At 42.2% G+C, this 20072-nt stretch overlaps 1 protein-coding gene across 3 annotated transcripts in view; it reads left to right on the forward strand.

The window, feature by feature from the left end:
- The window catches only part of POU2F3 (POU class 2 homeobox 3), a 137006-nt gene that overhangs the window by 95518 nt on the left and 21416 nt on the right, over window positions 1-20072 (forward strand). For all 3 annotated transcript variants that reach the window (XM_040325536.1, XM_040325537.1, XM_040325538.1), the window contains 2 exons: window positions 2035-2136; window positions 8050-8152. In XM_040325536.1, the coding sequence (XP_040181470.1) occupies window positions 2035-2136; window positions 8050-8152 (205 nt within the window). The remainder of the gene's footprint in view (window positions 1-2034; window positions 2137-8049; window positions 8153-20072) is intronic.

The following is a 20072-nucleotide window of genomic DNA, read 5'->3' on the forward strand; positions in this document are numbered from 1 at the left end:
CGAGCATTTGACAAGCAGCTAAACTGTACGATGCCGCAATCGTACAGTTTAGCTGCTGTCGAATCTTCTTACAACTTTCGACAGACACCATAAGCCTTCAATGACAGATTTGACGTTTGTATGTTTTTCGCTGCTTCGTCGAATCTTTGTCCATGTCGAATGGTCTACCCCAACACTGTCTCTATAATGTCAAATCTTTTTCCTCTATGTCAAATCTTTCCTCTCTATGTAGAATAATCTTGGACTAATAGACTTAAGATTAGGCACATTCGACCGCAAGTTCAATAGACACAGATCACTATTGTCAGTGTCATGTTGAATCTTCTATCTATATCGAACTGTTGTCGCAACTAAAACGAAAATAAAGCATTATTTTATGTCGGATCTTTCGGATTTTGGACTCTGCACGTTAGTTTTCGTTTGTTAAAACGATAACGAAAATACCCGAAATTAGAAATGCACGAAAATGCATTCGGACCAAAACGAATGCACATGTTTAGTAAATATATGGGTACAAGAAAGGTGTATGTGTACAGTATAATATTCAAAACAGTACAAAGAATAACCAGCACACTTTCCAGCTACTCAGCAAAATCCAAACAAAACTTTTAAGAGCCCATTCACACAGGGGCAACACGACTTCCAGCGCGACTTCTAGCACGACTTTGGGAGGCAACTTGGACATGACTTGAGTATGAATCATCAGCCAACTTACAAGTCAACTTCAAGTTGCCTGCAGGACAGTACAAGGCAACTTCAAGTCACCTCCAGGACAGGAGGCTATCCAGTGGCCAATCAAACAACAATAAGCTCTGTGGGAGGGAGGGGGAGGGAGGGGTTTAACTGAGAAATGTATGTTATCTTCCTGTATTGTTGCTTCAGTTAAGACAGTGATCAGACTTCCGAGGCAACTTCCATTGAAATCAATGGGTACAAGTTGCCTAGAAGTCGGATTGAAGTAGTACAGGAACCTTTTCTGAAGTCGGAGCAAATATTAAGTGTACATTAAGACGGCTCCCATTCACTTCCATTCATTTTCTCAACCGCGCGACTTGGGGCAACTTGGGGCGACTTAAAGTCGGATCCCAGGTCGCCACAGTGTGAACCGGCTCTAAAAGTTTTTTTGTTGCACATATCTACAAATACAGAAGGTGCGCTGGCATGTATAGGGCATGGGCGTGTCTCAGCCCCAAATTGTACATACACAAAAAGAAAACACTGCTCACAGGACTTTAATGAGGCACAGACAGAAAATATTAAATATATAAAAAGATTTATTGTTACAAAGAACAGATGTTAACATACATTTAAAAACAAATTGTCATACATAGTTACCAACAATATATGTACATGAATGACCATCATTAAACTGGTTGAAGTGAGACTATACTTCCATAGGGTGGATAATCTGTACTGATTTTCTCTACGCATTTCTACAAATACCTTGTACATGCAAAGCCACAGTGCTGCATCAAGGCACCACTGAAAATTGTAATCCCTAGCTCAAAACTCTCTGAGTTCCTAAATATGGGATATACAGTATATAGTAATGCATACATTGAGAGCAGGCTCACCTCGAGACAGACCTTTCCTCCTTTAGTTAGGTTTTTGCTGGTTGGCTTGAAACTTTGCTGGCAGGCAAAAGAGAAGCAGACGTGGAACTATATCCTTTCATCTTAAGGCTGTAGTTCCACTATAACATAAAGCAAGAATAATCATCGATATCTCTTTACAAGAAATATATGGTGCTAGATACTGTGTTTTTTTCTTTAATTTCATACATTTTATTGGAAAGCAATGACATAAATCCAAGTTGTGCTGTTACATACATTTCAAATGTTATTGATATTTTATTAGATGGTAGAAAATCATTTACTGCCTGTTCTTGCACTTTATTTCCAAAAAATGTATCTACTGAGCTGTAATTTTAGCCACCAGCATTTTCTCCAAAATCAATTATTGTGAAGTTGACTTTTAAATGTGTTTTGTTCATATCACACCTATCATATTTAAATGTGTTTCTATGTGTTACAGATTAAAACAGAAGATTTTAGTGAAGCACTGCAGCCTGGAATACCTCATAGACCATGCCATCTGTCTCAAGGATCTATAATGGGCGGAGGACAAATGACTGGGGTATGACACTACTGTATTATTTACAATCTAATAGGTATAAATGTATTTTTGGTTGATTTATTAAAGGCAAATAGACTGTGTACTTTGCGTGTGCAGTTGCACAAATTTTCCACAGAGCTTAGCAAATGTGGTGAAGCTCAGCTGATTTCCATCATCCAATCATGTGCAAGCAAAAATTCAATTTTTTCTCCTTGCACCTGATTGGGTAAGCTTTACAAAGTGAACTTTCACCACATTCACTAAGCTCGGGAGTAACTGAGTGCAACTGCACTTACAAAATGCACAGTCTATTTGCTTTTAGTAAATCAACCCTATTGTTTTGGTATAAGTTCTAGGTTTAGCCTATTGTCACACACAGACCCACACCAGTTAGGCTACATTCACACCTGAGCGTAGCGTTTTGCCGCATTTTTTACCTCGTTTTGTTGCGATATTTGCAGCGTTTTTTACCGCGATTTGCCCCGATATTTTCAGCGTTTTTTACCACGTTTTGTCGCAAATTTGGACAGGTCTAGGGTAACTAATGTTAAAAACAGAAAACGCCCAAATCTGCCTAAAAAAAGTCCCAGAACTTGTTTGAGCTTCAGGCGTTTTTGAACTTCTGGCTTCAGGCGTTTTGTAGTGGAGATGTGAACCATCTCCATAGAGAATAATAGATTTTTTCCCCTCCAGCGTTTTGTAGCTTCAGGCTTCAAGCTACAAAACGCCAAGGTGTGAATGGGGTCTTAAAGTTGAACTTCAGGCACAAACCTTTCGTTCAAATATATTTCACAATAGTCTCAGAGGACATAAATCCATATTGTATGCAACAAATCCAGGGTATCCAGATATCACCAGGGGAGGGCTGGCAGGGGGGGCAGGGTGGAAATCTCCCCCCGGGCTGGTGACACTATGCACAGCCACCGGCCGCCACTACTAAATGTTGTTTTTGCAGAGCAGGAATATGCCTGTTGGAGCTCTGTTAACACAGGTTAACACGGCTGCTGCTCACCTCCGACTGTGCAGCCGTGCCTGTGTCAGCTCCGAGGAAGAAGGCTGCAGAGCTGAGCTATGTCTCGTCTCACACATAGCTCAGTCTCAGCGCACACCAGCGCTGACATCCCCTTCTCTCTCTGCATAGACACGAGGAGAGATAGAGCTCATCTGCTGCTCCTCCTCCTTCTGAGTCTGCCCTGCCCACACTCCCTGGGCATGTGTGGGCACTGGACAGGAAGTTTGAACCCAAAAAAGCATTAGACAGCCTGCCTGCGCCTCAGCCTCCATCCTGGTAAGCTCACCCTCTCTAGTCTCTCCTGCCTCCCAGTGTATAAAAGGGGTGCTCTGTGGACTTTGTTAAAGGGGAGGGGGGCAGGCTTTGGTGAGCAGAGACCCTCTTTACACAATAGTCCACAGCATGCACCCTTAAATCAAGTTTCCCAGAACACCCCTTACATCAGATCTGTTGTATATGGGGTCTGTGCAGACTCTGATGTAAATGGAGAGGCTCTGTGCGGACTCTGATGTAAGGGGAGGCTCTGTGCGGACTCTGATGTAAGGGGGGCCTCTGTGCGGACTTTAATGTAAGGGGGGCCTCTGTGCGGACTCTGATGTAAGGGGGGCCTCTGTGCGGACTCTGATGTAAGGGGGGCCTCTGTGCAGACTCTGATGTAAGGGGGGCCTCTGTGCAGACTCTGATGTAAGGGGAGCCTCTGTGCGGACTCTGTAAGGGGAGCCTATGTGCGAACTCTTGTGATCATGAAAAATCTTAGACTGTTTTCCTCGATCCATCACTTTTCCACACTCTATGGGCCACTTGACTGGACTTGCCCCCCAGGCCTAAGGCTGCCAGCCCTCCCCTGGATATCACATTGTTTATTAAGTGGCAAGAGGCAGCACAGTTGTCAGGCAGCAGGAGCCAGTGTCGGGAGCTTTTTTTATTCTCCGGGTCAGCAGTGGCGGCAGGCATCGTGATTGACGATGGATCTACACTGGGGATTTTTTTTTTTTTTTAATAAAGGATTTGTCAAAAACTGCCTCCTGTGCTTTTCTATGCTACACTTTTTTTGTTGAATGAGTAGGGGTACCATGTACCCCTACTCATTCACATGGCGTGGCAGGATCCACTAAGCTTCCAGATTCCAATAAGTCCCCCCCACCCACAGACCCCCCACAACCACCGGCCAGGGTAGTAGGGAAGAGGCCCTTGTTGTGGGGACAAGGTGGTTTGGGGTGCAGAGCCCCCTTTCTCCAAAGCTGCCCCCCATATTGGTATGGTGTGGTATGGTTTAGGACCTGCTGGGCTGCATGCTCAGATAAGGGTCTGGTATAGATTTTGTGGTGGATCCCACACCAATTTTTTTTTGCCACAGGGGTTCCCCTCAAAATCTATACTGGAACGGATTGGGGAGGGGACCCCATGTCGTTTTTTTTCCCTAATATATTATTGCTGGTAGTTCTTTTTTTTACATTCAGCTGTCAGCTGTTCCCCACTGACAGTTGATGACTCATCGGATATTGAGGACGTGGTATCAAATTTGCTGGTTGCCACATGTTTTCACCACTAAAATACTGCATGACTTCATAAAATAATTCATGCGGTGTTTTAGTAGTGTTTATTAGTGAATGCCAAAAAACTTTTTGAAAAACACTGTAATATCACTTTGTGAATGGAGCCCAATGTGTCAAGATTACACCAAGACATAGTAATCATGATACTAAAGGCAAGTGTATTGCACACATTGAGAAAACTAAGTAGCCTTTTTCTAAATCTGATAATATATTATAGGTGGGAGATGTAATTATACTAATTTGGGCAATTACTTGAGCACTATACTGTTTTATGCAGGACATACTTATAAACCAGTGAAAGTGATGTTAATCGAATATGCGATTGCAGTGAAACTAATGTATTTTAAAATAAATTCACCACATTCACTGCTTTATAAATGTTATTATAAATGTATTAATTATAAATATTATCTTGAATGTGTCACAGGGATCATTAAAATTTAAAGCATGCTTGGCAATCTCAGCAGGAGATGAACGACATTTTCCAAATAGGCAGATAATATCTCTGAATAATGTAAACAATGTTATAGCTATTAATAATTAGAAAATTAGAAAGATGACAACACTTATAAAAATAAATCCATGCATGACCAGCCTGGGTTTTAGAATAGGGCCATTAATTTTTACAGACAAATTTGTATATAAAAATCAAACATCTCAATTATATCAAATATATTCCAAAGATTCCACGAAATCTATTAAAAGTTAAAATTTAAAGTGCTAAAAAGTGGAGCACCATAATCCAGCATGGGCAACATTTTAAAACATCAGTTATGTTATGATGTTCCCATATTAATATAAGTACTCTTATTCACTTATACTTCCACTTATATACTTACACTTATATACCAATGTTTTATTAGTCATACCATTTATTTTAAAAGTATTCATAGCAATAAAATGTAAAAATTCCAATTACTCTAAAAAGTACAATCCCAAATGTAAAAAAAAAAAAAAAAAATTCAAATGTTAATTTGAATTGCTAAAAATCAAGCCTATAAGTAAAATGTTTATGTTAAATCAGTTGGCTCAGTACGCCAACCCTCTGGCAAGGTATAACATAAGGCTTGTGTAGACCCTATGTGAAAAATAGATTTGTCCAGTTTCTGTGCTTCTCTAGTTAACTTCTTTACTTTATTTTTCTTCTTTACATATTTCTATATCTTACTCTTTCACAATTTCCCCATTTCTGTATATAATTATCATTTTGCAATCTCTATAGAAACAATAGATTTTAGACTCCCTAAACTTACTCTGATGCATTCTAAATATGAGAGAGGCCTAGGACTCCCTAACTTCCAGAAATACTACTATGCAGCTCAGTTAACGCAACTCTAAGAAAATACCCCATGGGTAGGTTTAGAGGCTGCGGACTGTGACCCCTTTCCTCTTGTTAATATCTTATGGTTTAAACCTTCTGATTGTAGAGGTGTTCAATCCAGTTCTATTACATACTCTAGCCTCATGAGATAAGCTTCTGCGTTCCTTCGGGTTGTCCTCTCCCCACGTACCACTTCTTGCCTTTCTTAAAATTCTATCATTCTACAGGGTTCTTCTTGCTCCAAAGTCATTTCATGTATGGGTAAAATTAAGTTAAGCTAAGCTACGTTATTTGGCCACATCTACTGCTGTGAAATCTTTTGCTATTCTATGTGAACAAAACAAATTGCCCAGCTCTAAAATGTAATGATATCTCCAAATCAAAAAAAATTCAGACTTAGGACTCGTACACACGACCGTTTTCATCATCAGAATCCATCAAGAAACTTGGTGGCAGAGCTTTTTTGCAGAGGAAACCGGTTGTGTGTATGTTTTTCATCGAGGAAACTGTCGAGGAACTCGACAAGGAAAAAAAGAGAACAAGTTCTCTTTTTCCTCGACGGGAGTCTCAATTTCCTCGTCGATCACACGATCGTGTGTATGCTAAGAAACCCGCGCATGCTCAGAATAAAATATGATACGGGAGCGCACTTTCGGTAAAAGTAGCGTTTGTAATGGAGATAACACATTTGTCACGCTGTAACAGACTGAAAAGTGCAAATCGTCGCTTAGGCCTCGTACACATGACCGAGTAACTCGTCGGGGCGAAACACATAATTTTCCTCGTCGAGTTCCTTGTTAGGCTTGTCGAGGAACTCGACAAGCTTTCTTTGCGTACACACTGTCAAGACAAAATCTCCTCGTTCTCAAACGTGGTGACTACAACACATAGAACGGCAGGGGAAGTTCGATTCCACTTGCACAACTCTTGGGGCTGCTTTTGCTAATCTCATGTGTTTGCGTGTTAAGTAAAAGTTTGGTAAGAGACTATTTACACTTTTCAGTATGTTACAGCTTTAAAAATGTGTTCTCTCCATTACAAATGCTACTTTTACTCCCGTCTCATACTTTATTATGAGCAAGTGCGGGTTCCTTAGCATACACACGCTCGAGTTTCTCGTCGGAAACCAGCCCGGCGAGGAACTTGACGAGCCAATTTGACTCCTGTTGAGGAAAAAGAGAACTTGCTCTCTTTTTGGCTCGACGAGTTCCTCGACAGTTTCCTCGATGAAAAATGTACACACGACCAGTTTCCTCGGCAAAAAAACTCTCCCACCAAGTTTCTTGATGGATTCTGCCGAGGAAACTGGTCGTGTGTACGAGGCCTTACCCAACTTTTACTTAACACGCAGTAACATGAGATTAGTAAAAGCAGACCCAAGGGTTGTGCCAGTGGAATCGAACTTCCCCTGCCGTCGTATGTGTTGTATGTCACCGCGTTTGAGAACGAGGAGATTTGGTCTTGACAGTGTGTACGCAAAGAAAGTTTGTCAAGTTTCTCCACAAGCCTGACAAGCAACTCGTCGAGGAAAACAATGTGTCTTTTCCAACGAGTTCCTCGGTCGTGTGTACGAGGCCTTTGTATCTGATCATCTATTGCTCTCGACCAGATGATGGTGTCTGAACATATGTGTGATTCTGCCCCCCATGCCCCAGGGAAAATGAAAAAATAATATCTGTACTAAAAGATAAAGTAGGCGCTATTTAGATACATAAATCCTTAACTTAAATATATACTAGTATCTAGATGATTTAAGCCTAGGGCTTAGGGCTCTTTCACACGTACGGATATTGGAAAAAAATAAAAATAATATCAATATCTTGTGAACTACCCTACCAAAAGTGCATCTTCTTACACAAAACGCTAGGAGCATGATCTTGGTAACCTCTTAGGCCGCGTACACACTATCGGTCCATCCGATGAGAACGGACGGAAGTCTTGCATATTAATCTTAAATTTGTATCTTGTGTTTGATGTTCTTTGTTGAGATTCCACTTCAGAAACAAAACAATTGATTGTTTTATTGTATTTATGTATTCCTGCAGGATATGGCTTCTATACACTCTCTCCAGCAACTAGTCCTGGTCCCCAGCCACCTACAGTCAGCTTCACAGTTCCTTCTGTCACAAGCACAGCCTGTCCAGCAAGGTAACATGCAAGACTAGAATTATTAACCTCTTTTTTTTCCCTTCAATAACCAGACATGAAATACATTATCATATCTATTAAAAAATATAACAAGGAAGAAATCACACCATGAAATAATATATGGATGCAGAAGCAGAGCACCTCTGACAAATATTTTAATGGGTTTTGTGATGCTAATGTTAGATTAGCATCACATAGTAAGGACAAACATAGGTGATATCAAGAGGTGATAGAGGTGTGTGACCACCTGTAGTTAACCATCTTTACACCCTGATAGACTAGGACTTTGACAAAGGACGAGCAAACTTTTACCACATACAGTGCCTTGAAGTATTCATACCCCTTGAAATGTTCCACATTTTGTCATGTTACAACCAAAAACGTACTGTAAATATATTTTATCGGGATGTTATGTGATAGACCAACATTAAGTGGTTTTCCATTTTTTTCCAAATAAATAGCTAAAACATTTTGTGTACATTCGTATTCAGCCCACATTACTTTGATACCACTAACTAAAATCTAGTGGAACCAATTGCCTTCAGAATTCACCTAACTAGTAAATTGTCCACCTTTGTGTAATTTAGTCTCAGTATAGAAACAGCTGTTCTGTAAAGCTCTGAGGACCTTAGTGAACAAACAGGGTCACGAAGGCCAATGAACACACCAGACAGGTCAAGGATAAAGTTGTGGAGAAGTTCTGGAGAAGTTTAAAGCAGGGTTAGGTTATAAAAAAATATCCCAAGCTTTGAACATTTCACGGAGCACTGTTCAATCCATCGTCCAAAAATGAAAAGAGTATGGCACAACTGCAAACCTACCAAGACATGGCCGCCTATCTAAACTGACGGTCCGTTTTCATCAGACAAACCGATTGTGTGTACAGGGCTTTAGAGGGGCCTCTCTTCTCTTTTATACTCTGTAGCTCCTGCTGGATTTTGCTTCTAATCCCCTGATGGAGGCTTTCATTTGTGGATGGACATTTTATGGTTACACAACCTATCAAATTGCTATAATCTTTTTCTATGGACTATAAACTGAAGGACCTATGAATAAATGGTTGTGGAACGAACCATTTTCTATTATTTTTTATGCGTAATTTTAATATACAAGTGCTTTGGATTACAAGCATGTTTCTGGAACGAATTATGCTCGTAATCCAAGGTTTTACTGTATAGTGAATGTTGCTAGCACAAGTAAAGGCAGACAGGGTTCATTAAATATTTATTTAAACTGGCCAAACATTTAACAAGCAGACATGAATAAATATATTGTTTGCATCAATGAAATACAGTGTTGTTTAAAAGGGAAAAAATACATACAAAACCCGTTCACTAATTATACCATTGTCTACCCAGAAATAACATGGATTAGACAGCACAAAGAGAAATAGTAATGTGCACTTGCAGTTGCCAAAGGTAACCTATCAAAATTGTGTTTATTATAGTCAAGTTCAAATTTTTAATTGTTTGATGTGGTGCTTAATAACCTGACTGGTTACCCTTTAAAACCTGATTACTTCTGTTCGAAGTGGTAAGGGATATGTCATTGAATACAGGTACAACTGCACCAAAGTAGTTGAAGTGTTTGTTGGGTGTAAGAATTCAAATTAGTGTTACTATTGAATCACAGCAACAGCAAGAAAGGATTCAGAGATCTCACTTTCAACATAATTGTCCTAACACATTTACCCTTTAAATATATCCAGGGCACCAAGCAACCATAACTCATTGCCTCTGCCGTTTCCTTCCCTGTGCTTCCACAGGCTGGGAGCATGCTGCTTTCTACATTGTACAGAGCAGAATGCAGATCACAGACAGACTCAGTGTAAGCAAAGCAGCTGCATTAAAGAACTTTTAGGGACTGCACCTGTACCACATCCCCATAAAGCACACAAGTAAAGCGGCAGAAAAAAATTGGACTTTTAAGGTGTAAATTTCAGGAATGGAAAACAATCACATTCTTGCATATAAATATTTAAAGAAGAATATAAACAAAGAGCAACCCTGTCTCAAAACCTGCATAGCGTTATCAGACACCATATCACATACAATAACAATTTATAGGTAAATATGTGTGAAAACTTTGCAATATAAACAATTAAAACAGTTCTTTCAGATGTGGATTCGCGGTAAAGCTTCATCAGGAGTAGTTTTGGTGAGCTGATGTGCAAACAGGGGGCAACAGTGTGTTAATATGGGAGAACGTACCTCGGGATGCAACGGAGACCGGCATCCAAGGACCCACCACACCAAGGTGCCCATAAGGAGGGGTCTTATATGGGGGGAAACAAAATCCACCACCACCAAACCTCATACACAAAGGTAGGAGTGCTGTTTAGAAAGGAGGGGGGTCACCATCCAAGGCAGAAGCTCAAAAGTGGGCCTCCAGCTGTTAAAGCGGTTGTATAGTCTCATAAAAACAAAATTGTCATCTGTAAGGCAAAAGACATAATGAGCTAGTTTTCACTGCATTCTAGCTCATTATGAAATACTTACCTTAGAACGAGGCGTCGGTAACTTACCTGGTCCACGCAGAGGTAGCTGACATGTTGCCTCGGCGTGTCTTCCGGGTATCGCGGCTCCAGCGATGTGAGTGGCTGGAGCCGCGATGTCACTCCTTCACATGCGCGGGAGACTTCTTTCTGGCAAGGTCCGGCGTCAGTCGGGCCTTTAGCCGAGAATCCCCTGTGCTCATGTGAGTGGTGGCGGGGAAACCGGAAGTGACCCTGCGGTGCAGCAAAAAGCACTGCCCACCGTCCTTCGTTCCCTGCTAATCAAACTCAACAAAGGAGCCAAAGGGACAAAGGTCCATAAAGGTCCAGAAGACATGAATGAGCGAGTTTGGGGTAGAGGAACTTGACTGTGCTGTCCTGACCTCAACCTGATATAACACCTTTGGGTTGAATTAGATCAGAAACTGTGTGTCCAGGCCTTCTCAACCACATCAGTGTCTGACCTCACAAATGCGCTTCTGGAAGAATGGTCAAACATTTCCATAGATACACTTCTAAACCTTGTGGACAGCCTTCCCAGAAGAGCTGAAGCTGTTATAGCTGCAGGGTGAGCCAACTCAATATTCAACCGTAAGGACCAGGACTGGGATGCCATTAAAGTTCATTTACATGTAAAGGCAGGCGTCCCCATACTTTTGACAATATAGTGTACGTTGACTTACATTTCTAAAGACTCATCGTGCCTCTGAAAGTAAAAAAAATATATATCTTCTTTCAGTCCATTTAGTTGTATGCAAAGCCAAAACTTTTTTTTTTGTTTTGGATAGATTGTAGAATGACTAACAACCTAATCAAGTTTTTTGCTGTTGGTCCCCGCACTGGGGAAAAAGTTGTTCAATTATATTAACAAAATACTCAAGAAATCCCAATGAAATTGAGTAGCCACCCACCAGGGTCACCTTAGTAACAGCAGTCACTTTACAAAATGTGGCCTGTCAAACAACAAAGCCTTTTCAGCACATACAAGCATTGTAGAAGCCTGGTCTCAAAAATCTGCCTATAAATCCTGATGACACCATGATCCACTATGAGGAAAGTTCACTTCCTCTGTAAAAGCTTTTTCTGATCTTACAATAAAAAGCAACAATTCCTCCATCAAAAGTCAAAGAGTAAAACACAGCACAATGGCTACAAGCACAAAAACACTATAGAGATCTACACTATAAAACATCAAACAGGAGCCCCATACACACAATCAGACTTTTCGACAACAAACTTCAAAATGAGCAGGTTTTCAAAAAAATCCGACCATGTGTACGCTCCATCGGACAAACTTTTTCGGTTTTCATCAGACAAAAGCTCGCTCTGCAAACGGACAAACTTTTCGGCAACAAAAGTCCTACGGTGCAGAGTCCTATCGTGTGTACAGAAATCCATCGGACTTTAGTCCAAAGTACAAACACGCATGCCCAGAACCAATGTTAAAATCAACCAAGAATAGCAGAAGTTGATCAAAGGGTGGCGGTTAGAGGTTTTATGATGTTTTTCTTGTCTTAAAGAGGAAGTAATAGGGGCGTGGCCAGGCACCGGATGTAGCCGGACGCAACTGAAGTGAGCTCCGCTGAAACTCCGATCAATTATCCTGAGGAATAGGATACCAGTACCCCTAAAAAGCCTAGACGGGTGTCGGAAGGTACCGGGAATACGTACATACCTTTCTCGGATCGATCCCCCCATGATGTTCTCCGCCAAGCGCCAACTGGTGAATAAGCCGACGTACGTTTCGTATAGTTACGTTTTCAGGGCTTGAAAACGTAACTATACAAAACGTACGGCGGCGGCGGAACCTGGTCACGTGTACTATGTCCTACGTCACTTCCTGATCGTCTGGACAGTGTCAGCAGCTGGTGGAACGCACGTCGCCACAGAGGTGGGCCAGCCAGTGTTTTTTTTTTAATAAAGCTTGCAGCCCCAGTGCCGGGAGAAGGGCACTTTTTATGTGAGTAGCCAATTGGCTGGTGTTTTTATTCCATTTTAATAAAATAGCGTTGCACTATGGAAGCTCTCTGTTTGTATTCCATGTTCTAAAATCTCAACATTCAGAGGGTGAGGTTTCGTACATCTGACCGTATTTTCCATTAAAGAGGTCAACCAGGTCTGGTAAGCACAATTTACTACTTGTGCACATTGGGTGTCGTACTGATTATCCAGGTGGTGGAAGATCAACTAAGTTTGCACGACCGGAGACGGTTTTTGTATCACAGCAAGAAATATATCTAGAGGATATTCGAGCATTGATGTTGTATCTTTGTTTGCACTAATGGGACTTTATTATTTACTATTGAATTATTGATTGATTTATCACGATTTATTGGCGTGGAATTGTTTTTTATAATTGTTGCTAGAACAGCCGAGGAAAGTGGAAAGATAGCGATGGACCCATAGCTTTATTTTACTGTTATTGTTTTCGTAAGGTAGTAATGTTGGTATAGATCAGGGGTAGGCAACCTTTTGAGCACATTGTGACAAAAAATGTTTTCAACGAAATTGAGCGTGCCGATTATTTAACAAAAAAATTTGAACTTCACACTCTCAATCACGAAAATTATTTTTTATAAAGTAAATACTGTAAACTACTTTAGTAGTGAGAAATTACCAAAACCCTGCAAACCTCAGATCAGCCCCAATTCCTGCAACTCCATGCCTAAGATGAGCCCCAATTCATGCACCTTTACAACTTAGATATCTGTCCCACCACTGTAGTCCCCTGCTCATCTATCCCACCACTGTAACCCCCCTGCACATCTTCCCCAGCACTGTACATCTGCCCCACCACTGTACTACCCTGCAAATCTGCCCCACCACTGTACTACCCTGCACATCTGCTCCACCACTGTACTACCCTGCTCATCTGCCCCACCATTGTACCACCCTGCTCATTAGCCCCACCACTGTACCACCCTGCTCATTAGCCCCACCAATGTACCCCCTTTCTCAACTGCCCCACCACTGTAACCCCCTGCACATCTGCCCCACCAACACACCTCCTTTCACATCTGCTGAACACCCTTCTCATCTATTCTACCACTGTACCTCCCTGCTCTTCTGTTCCACCTCTGAACCCCTCCTGCTCATTTTCCCCACCGGTGTACCCTCCTACTCATCTGCTCCACCGCTGTACCCTCTTCTCATTTGTGATATGCGTGAAATGCAGAGTGGTGAAAGGAAGCAGAGATGAGACATACAGTATCTACCTGTCCTGGCACACTCATCCTGCTGATCCACCTCTCGCATCCAGCCCACGTGCTTGTAAGATATGTATAGGATGTATGTGATATATGGGATGTCACATACAAGCATACGGAATGGATGCGCAATGATGAGCTCAGGTCAGGGGTATTTTCTGAAAGCAGTGGGCCTGTGTGCAGTATTATAAGTTGGGCACCGGCAGCTGAGAAAAAGTGGTTGGGTGTGATTTTCATTGCGCTGAATACTGGCTGTGGCTTGAAGGGACACAGAGTGCAGGGGTTCAGTAGTAAGTGACGCAAAGGTTCAGAAATAATTTCAACAAAGTTCCCAGAAGCTCAACAGTAATTCCAAAAACTGTCACCTGATTGTGGTTTTCATCACAGTGAAATACCTTCTTTCTGAGACTGGTAGTGGCAACCAAGCGAGTCATCTTCCTCCAGATTGTGAACGGGCTAGTAGGACTGTGATTGGCTTTAGCAGTGGCCAATCACAGTTCTTCTCTTCCTGGAAACGGGGACCGCCCCCCCCCCCCCCTAGCAGAACTGCAACCAATCTCTTCCCCATTACAAAAGCTGACGATCGCAGAAACAGCAAAGTTAGAGAACCAAACAATGTTTCCCATCTTTTACAATGTGTGGGGGCACAGTACTTCCCCTCAGTGCAGGTGCGGTGTGGGGAATTCTGAAATTGGAATGCATTTGTGTCTCACTGACACTTCCCTGCACTGCTCTGCTGTTGGGGAGGTAGTCAAGTGCCAGCAAAAGTAGCTTTGTTTGCCACTTGCGGTACCAGTGCCAGGGGTTGCCTACCCCTGGTGTAGATTATCTGGTTCCTGGGCAAGTGGCTTATACACCCCAGAAGATCTCCACAGTCTCCTTGGCTTATAGTGTAACAAGGGTTGAAATTAAAGCACCACACCACTGCTAAGAGGTCCATATACAACTTTATTCAATTAAAGGTCAAGGATACAAATCAAGAAATAGCCAATATGTTTCGGGAGTCCACGTGCCCCCTTCATTAGGGCTTGACTGGCAACCAAGTGAACAAACCAGTAGTGAACTGGACCTGCCAAACAAGCTGCTGACTAGGTCTGTGCTTTCAACTCACACTGGATGAAATACCATTGTAGGTCCAGTTCACTACTGGTTTGTTCACTTGGTTGCCAGTCGAGCCCTGATGAAGAGGGCATGTGAACCCCCCTAACGCGTTGACTATTTTTTGATTTTTACCCTTGACCCTTAATGGAATAAAGTTGTATCTGGACCTCTTAGCAGTGGTGTGGCGCTTAAATTTCAACCCTGCCTTGTTGCTAGGATGTTGCTAAGAGACTCCCAGCTGTTACTGCTCACCTCCACCATCACAGGAGCAAACTATCAAACGATGAGCTCAGAGCTACTGCATCAGGGGAGAGAAAGCACATGTGTTGGGGGTTGAATCAGAGACATAGCTACTTCCTGTGATGGTGGAGGTGAATAATAGGAGTTAGGAGTCTCTATGCAACATCCTAGCAACAAGGCAGGATGGAATGATGCAATCTCTGGGAGTTGTTGAGTCAGATTCCAGGAGGTTGTAAATGGCCTACACCTTTTGGAAGTGCATTATCCAACTATTATACAATCCAAGTTTGTTTTTATCTACAGGTACCAGGGCTCAAGTCCTGCGGGAACGCGTGGGAACTGAGTTCCTGCATTTTTTCACAGCAGGAACTCAGTTCCCTTTGCAGGACTAGAGCAGCCGAGTCGCCCAAGTCAATCCTTCACTAAGCGGCGATGCCCAGCTCGAGTCACTGTCAGGGGCAGGCGAACCTTAGTGATCCTTTATGTTACTGGCCGCTTCCTGTATATGGATTCATCGGGTAGTGTGCGGGTATTCCGTCACTTTCTCGATGCCACAATGTCTCCTGGGAGCTTTTTTCATTGTTCCCAGGAGACATTGCGGAGGTCTTCCGTGAGTTATCCCGGGATTTAGAAATAACTTACTAAGGTACAGTGGATCGAAAAAATAAATAAATATGCGGTTTAGTAATTATGCATATGAGTGTATCATTTTTTTTTTGGTGGGGGAGTGGATCTTGGGTGGAAGTTCCCACACTTTTTTCCCCAGGACTTGACCCCTGACAGGTACCCCTTACTCCATAGACAGTTTTTTGGTAAAGGTAAACCATGCCTTTAATGTTATGCACTTACTGCTTCTGTGTTCCATAGCTTTCTGTTCGTGAGGGTGTTTTCATGTATTATTCAACTTTGTAAAATGCTATACGTTGAGGAATATTTATTGATGTTTATTGCGAAATCCACAGCAGTTTCCTCAGCGGGATTGAACGTCCCTGTTGGCAGATTAGGGAGTATCCTGGATTTAGGTGCCAAGTTGTGTGGCTGGGTTTGTACAATAATATGCCAATGTGTTGTGAGACCGTGCTTTTAAGTCACAGTATTCACAGCGTGTTTAGTTCTTAATGTGATCCTGGCAGTGTCTGCTAACTCCCATTTAGATTGGCTTTCTCGTTGTCTTCGATCTCAGCTTTGTGGAGCAGATAACATATAATGGCTAAAAATGGGGTCACCACTGTTCTAGACTTAAAAACAAACTGTGATTGCTCATTCAGCGATTCCCTGCGAGTGATCAGCCCTGGACGCAGACAGGCTGAATGAGCGATCAAATGCGAGTGGCTGTGGTGAGCTGTGGGAACCATCAACCTCCCATTGCTTTCAGTTGGGCTGCCTTAGGCCAAATAATCGACGAGAACCCCTACTGGGGTTCTCACATATAATTGTAGTTTGGTATATTCACAAGTGTGAGTTTACCCTTACAGGGAAAGAAACCCATTTAACTGTTTCCCAAAACAGTTACATTTAAGGAATGCTGTGAATTATAACTATCACAGTTGCTTGTGCTCTCAAGCCATCATGTGGCTAGTGTCATAACAGATACCATAATATTTATTTATTTAAGGTACTTATATAGCACAATCAATTTACACAGCGCTTTACCCTCAAGGAGTGTACAACCTAACTCACGTATACTATACAAATTAGACAGGAGCCACTTAACTTACTAGCATGTCCTTAGAGTGTGGGAGGAAACCCACACAGGCACATGGAGAACATGCAAACTCCAGGCAGATGGTGTTGTGGTTGGGATTCAAACCAGCAACCCTTTTTCACACTCACTAAAAGTGTAAACATTTGTTATAGGTGCAAAGAGCAGATAGGGGAAAATAAAAAAAACAATGGGCCATATTCAGAAAGAGATACGACGGTGTATCTCCAGATACGCCGTCGTATCTCTGAGTTCTGCCGGTCGTATCTATGCGACTGATTCAGAGAATCAGTTACGCATTGATATTCCTCCCATACACCGTCGGATCTTAGGCTGCAATTCCAGGCCGGCCGCTAGGTGGCGTTTCGTTTTTTTTTACGCGACGAATATGCAAATGAGGATTTCCGCCGATTCAGAAACGAACGACGGCCCGGCGCATTTTTTTTACGTCGTTTGCGTTCGCCTTTTTCCGTCGTAAAGTTACCCCTGCTATGTGAAGGGGTATCCTCTGTTAAGTATGGCCGTCGTTCCCGCGTCGAATTTTGAAATTTTACATCGTTTGCGTAAGTCGATTCAAAAAAGGGCTGGACGTAAGTTACGCTCACGATGAATGCAATGCACGCTAGGAAATTTGACGGACGGCGCATGCGCAGTTTGTTCGGCGCGGGGACGCGCCTGATTTACATTTTACACGCCCCCTACCCATGGAATTTGAATTCCGCCGGGGGATTTACGATACGCCGACGCAAGTTTACAGGCAAGTTCTTTCTGAATAAAGCACTTGCCTTAAAAACTTGCGGCGGCGTAACGTAAATGAGATAGGTTACGCGGATCTAAAGATCCGCTCACCTATCTGAATCTGGCCCATTGGTTTTATGTAAGTCTATCCTCTTAATTTGTTAAAAAAAATTAATACATAAAAAAAAATTGCATTACCCCAAACTATGTTTACTATCAATTTCCTTTGCAAGTGTGATGGAAACAATGATAGGAGACAAGGACAATGTTTGTAGGTAATACATGTTTTGGAACACCTATGACTAATGACAGTGATAATCACAACCAAGGAACCACTATCACAAAAAATAGGTATTCTAATTAAATCAATCTTTATTTTTTAATCAAATCCAAAACACAATCCCAGGAATAAACAATGTAAAAACAAAACCTGTTGCATAGATTCACTTTTAGAACAGAAAAACAGTTAAAGCCCATCTCATCCTGAGTTCACACTAAAGTTCAGCTGAACACGCATGATTTCAAATCCGCATTTCAGTCTGACTGTGGGAGCGATTTCAGAGACATCTGTGCAGATGTCAATTGAAAATTGACCCAAAGTCGCCAAAAGTAACGCAGGAACTACTTAATCTGTGCGGCTTTGCAAAATCAGCGCTGCACCGATTCAGACGGTGCCATTGCCGGTAATAGGATCCAATTTGTCATAAGATTTGACATCTCAAATCGCATGTCAAATCGGCCCGATGTCCGGGGGGCTAAATCCTTTTTTGGAGGGTGTGGGGAGTGGAGATTAGAAAGATTTTTAGGGCTCCACTATCATCTTTCTCCAGTTGGGAGATTTTTCCCTCACTTCCTGTTCTGTCACACCCTGACAAACAAGGTGTCACCAGAAGAATAAAGGTAGATTTAGACATGTGTGTAAATCCCTCTTGCCTCTGAAGGCCGATCCGCGTTCAGATTGCGCTCCAGAGGGAAATGACATGCGTGGAGGTAACAATTTCAATGCCTTTTCACAGCCTGTTTTAACCCCATTTTAGCTGACAAATGCACCGCAAGTGCGTGCATTGCATGTGTTTGTGGGGCATATGCGCTTCTCCATTTACGCGACTGTGTAGGGTCCAGCAGGCTTTCCGCTTAAACAATGGCTACAAGTGGGGTGAACTTTGTCCGTCTGCTGCCTATTGCAGCTTAAAGTGGGGGCACGTAAAAATGCGAGTCAACCATGCTTTTTTGCTCCCCCCAACTGCAAGTCTAAGCAAAGCCTAAGCGAGCAATGAGGTGTGTTTTTATAAATAATTTGCAAAGCCATTTGTCCTGAAAGACTGTATGTACATTTGTTCTATGCAAATGGGGCCAAATCATTGAAAATAACAGTATGAATGTGGAAAATACAGCACTTATTTTCTATGATACTCAGCGCTATCTAGTGGCCATAATTTACTGTAACTGCTGACTTTTAATATTAGGACAATTACCTGTCCTTAAAATCCAGTGATGTCGGCACCCCAGCTGATGTTTCCATCGGCTCTTGGGTGTTGCTGCTACCATTCGTGGTAAGGGAAACTGGCAGCAAAGCCTTTTGGCTTTACAGCCAGTTGCCAACTGTGCATGCGCAAAGGATGCTGCACTTTTTGAATGGCCCAGTGGTGGGGGCAGGAGGAGGGGGCAGAACTTCCGAATGATCTCATTGTGGCAAGATATCATGAAAGTGGGGACAGGTACCTGTCAAAAAAAAGGTACCCGCTCCCCCCTTCCCCCCCTGAAAGGTGACAAATGTGGCACCGGAGGGGGGAGGAGGCAGATAAGCTTCCACTTTTGGGTGGAACTCCGCTTTAATGCTCAACACATAAACCGATAATTTAGCTTGAGACCATTTGATTATGTCCAACATTTGCACAGAACTAATGTACACGCAGTTTCACAGGATAAATAGCTATGCAAATATTTTTATAAATACACCCCTCTGTGTTTCTTTGTGAGAAGTTTCTCCTTACCCCTCCCTAGGAGAGACAGCAATAATATCTAGACAGACAGACAGACAGCAGTAGTAGTAATACCTTCACAGAAGTTCTAACATTTCTTCATTCTATCCACAACCTGATATAATGAATTAAACTTTAGGAAAAAAAAGTAACTAAATAAAAACTCTTTATACCCTCTCAAGGTCATTTTCTGCAAAGGGTGCTATAGATTTGGAAAACAGTAGTCTTAGCAGAAGTATTAGAACTCATGTAAGATGTTTATTGTTGTCTTTGTCCTCATTGGGGAGAAACACTCTTTTCCCCAGGGACCACTGTCATTGAGACTGAAATTAAGGTAAAGTTCAAAATGTTGCGTTGTCACTAGAACAAGAATAGAAGGGAAATCTTCCAATAGGGCCATTTGTTCTGGGGACAACTGTCTAATGCCTTGTACACACGATCGGTTTTCCCGGCGGTA

Source organism: Rana temporaria, chromosome 10 (assembly GCF_905171775.1).
Source record: "Rana temporaria chromosome 10, aRanTem1.1, whole genome shotgun sequence".
Lineage (NCBI taxonomy): Eukaryota > Metazoa > Chordata > Amphibia > Anura > Ranidae > Rana > Rana temporaria.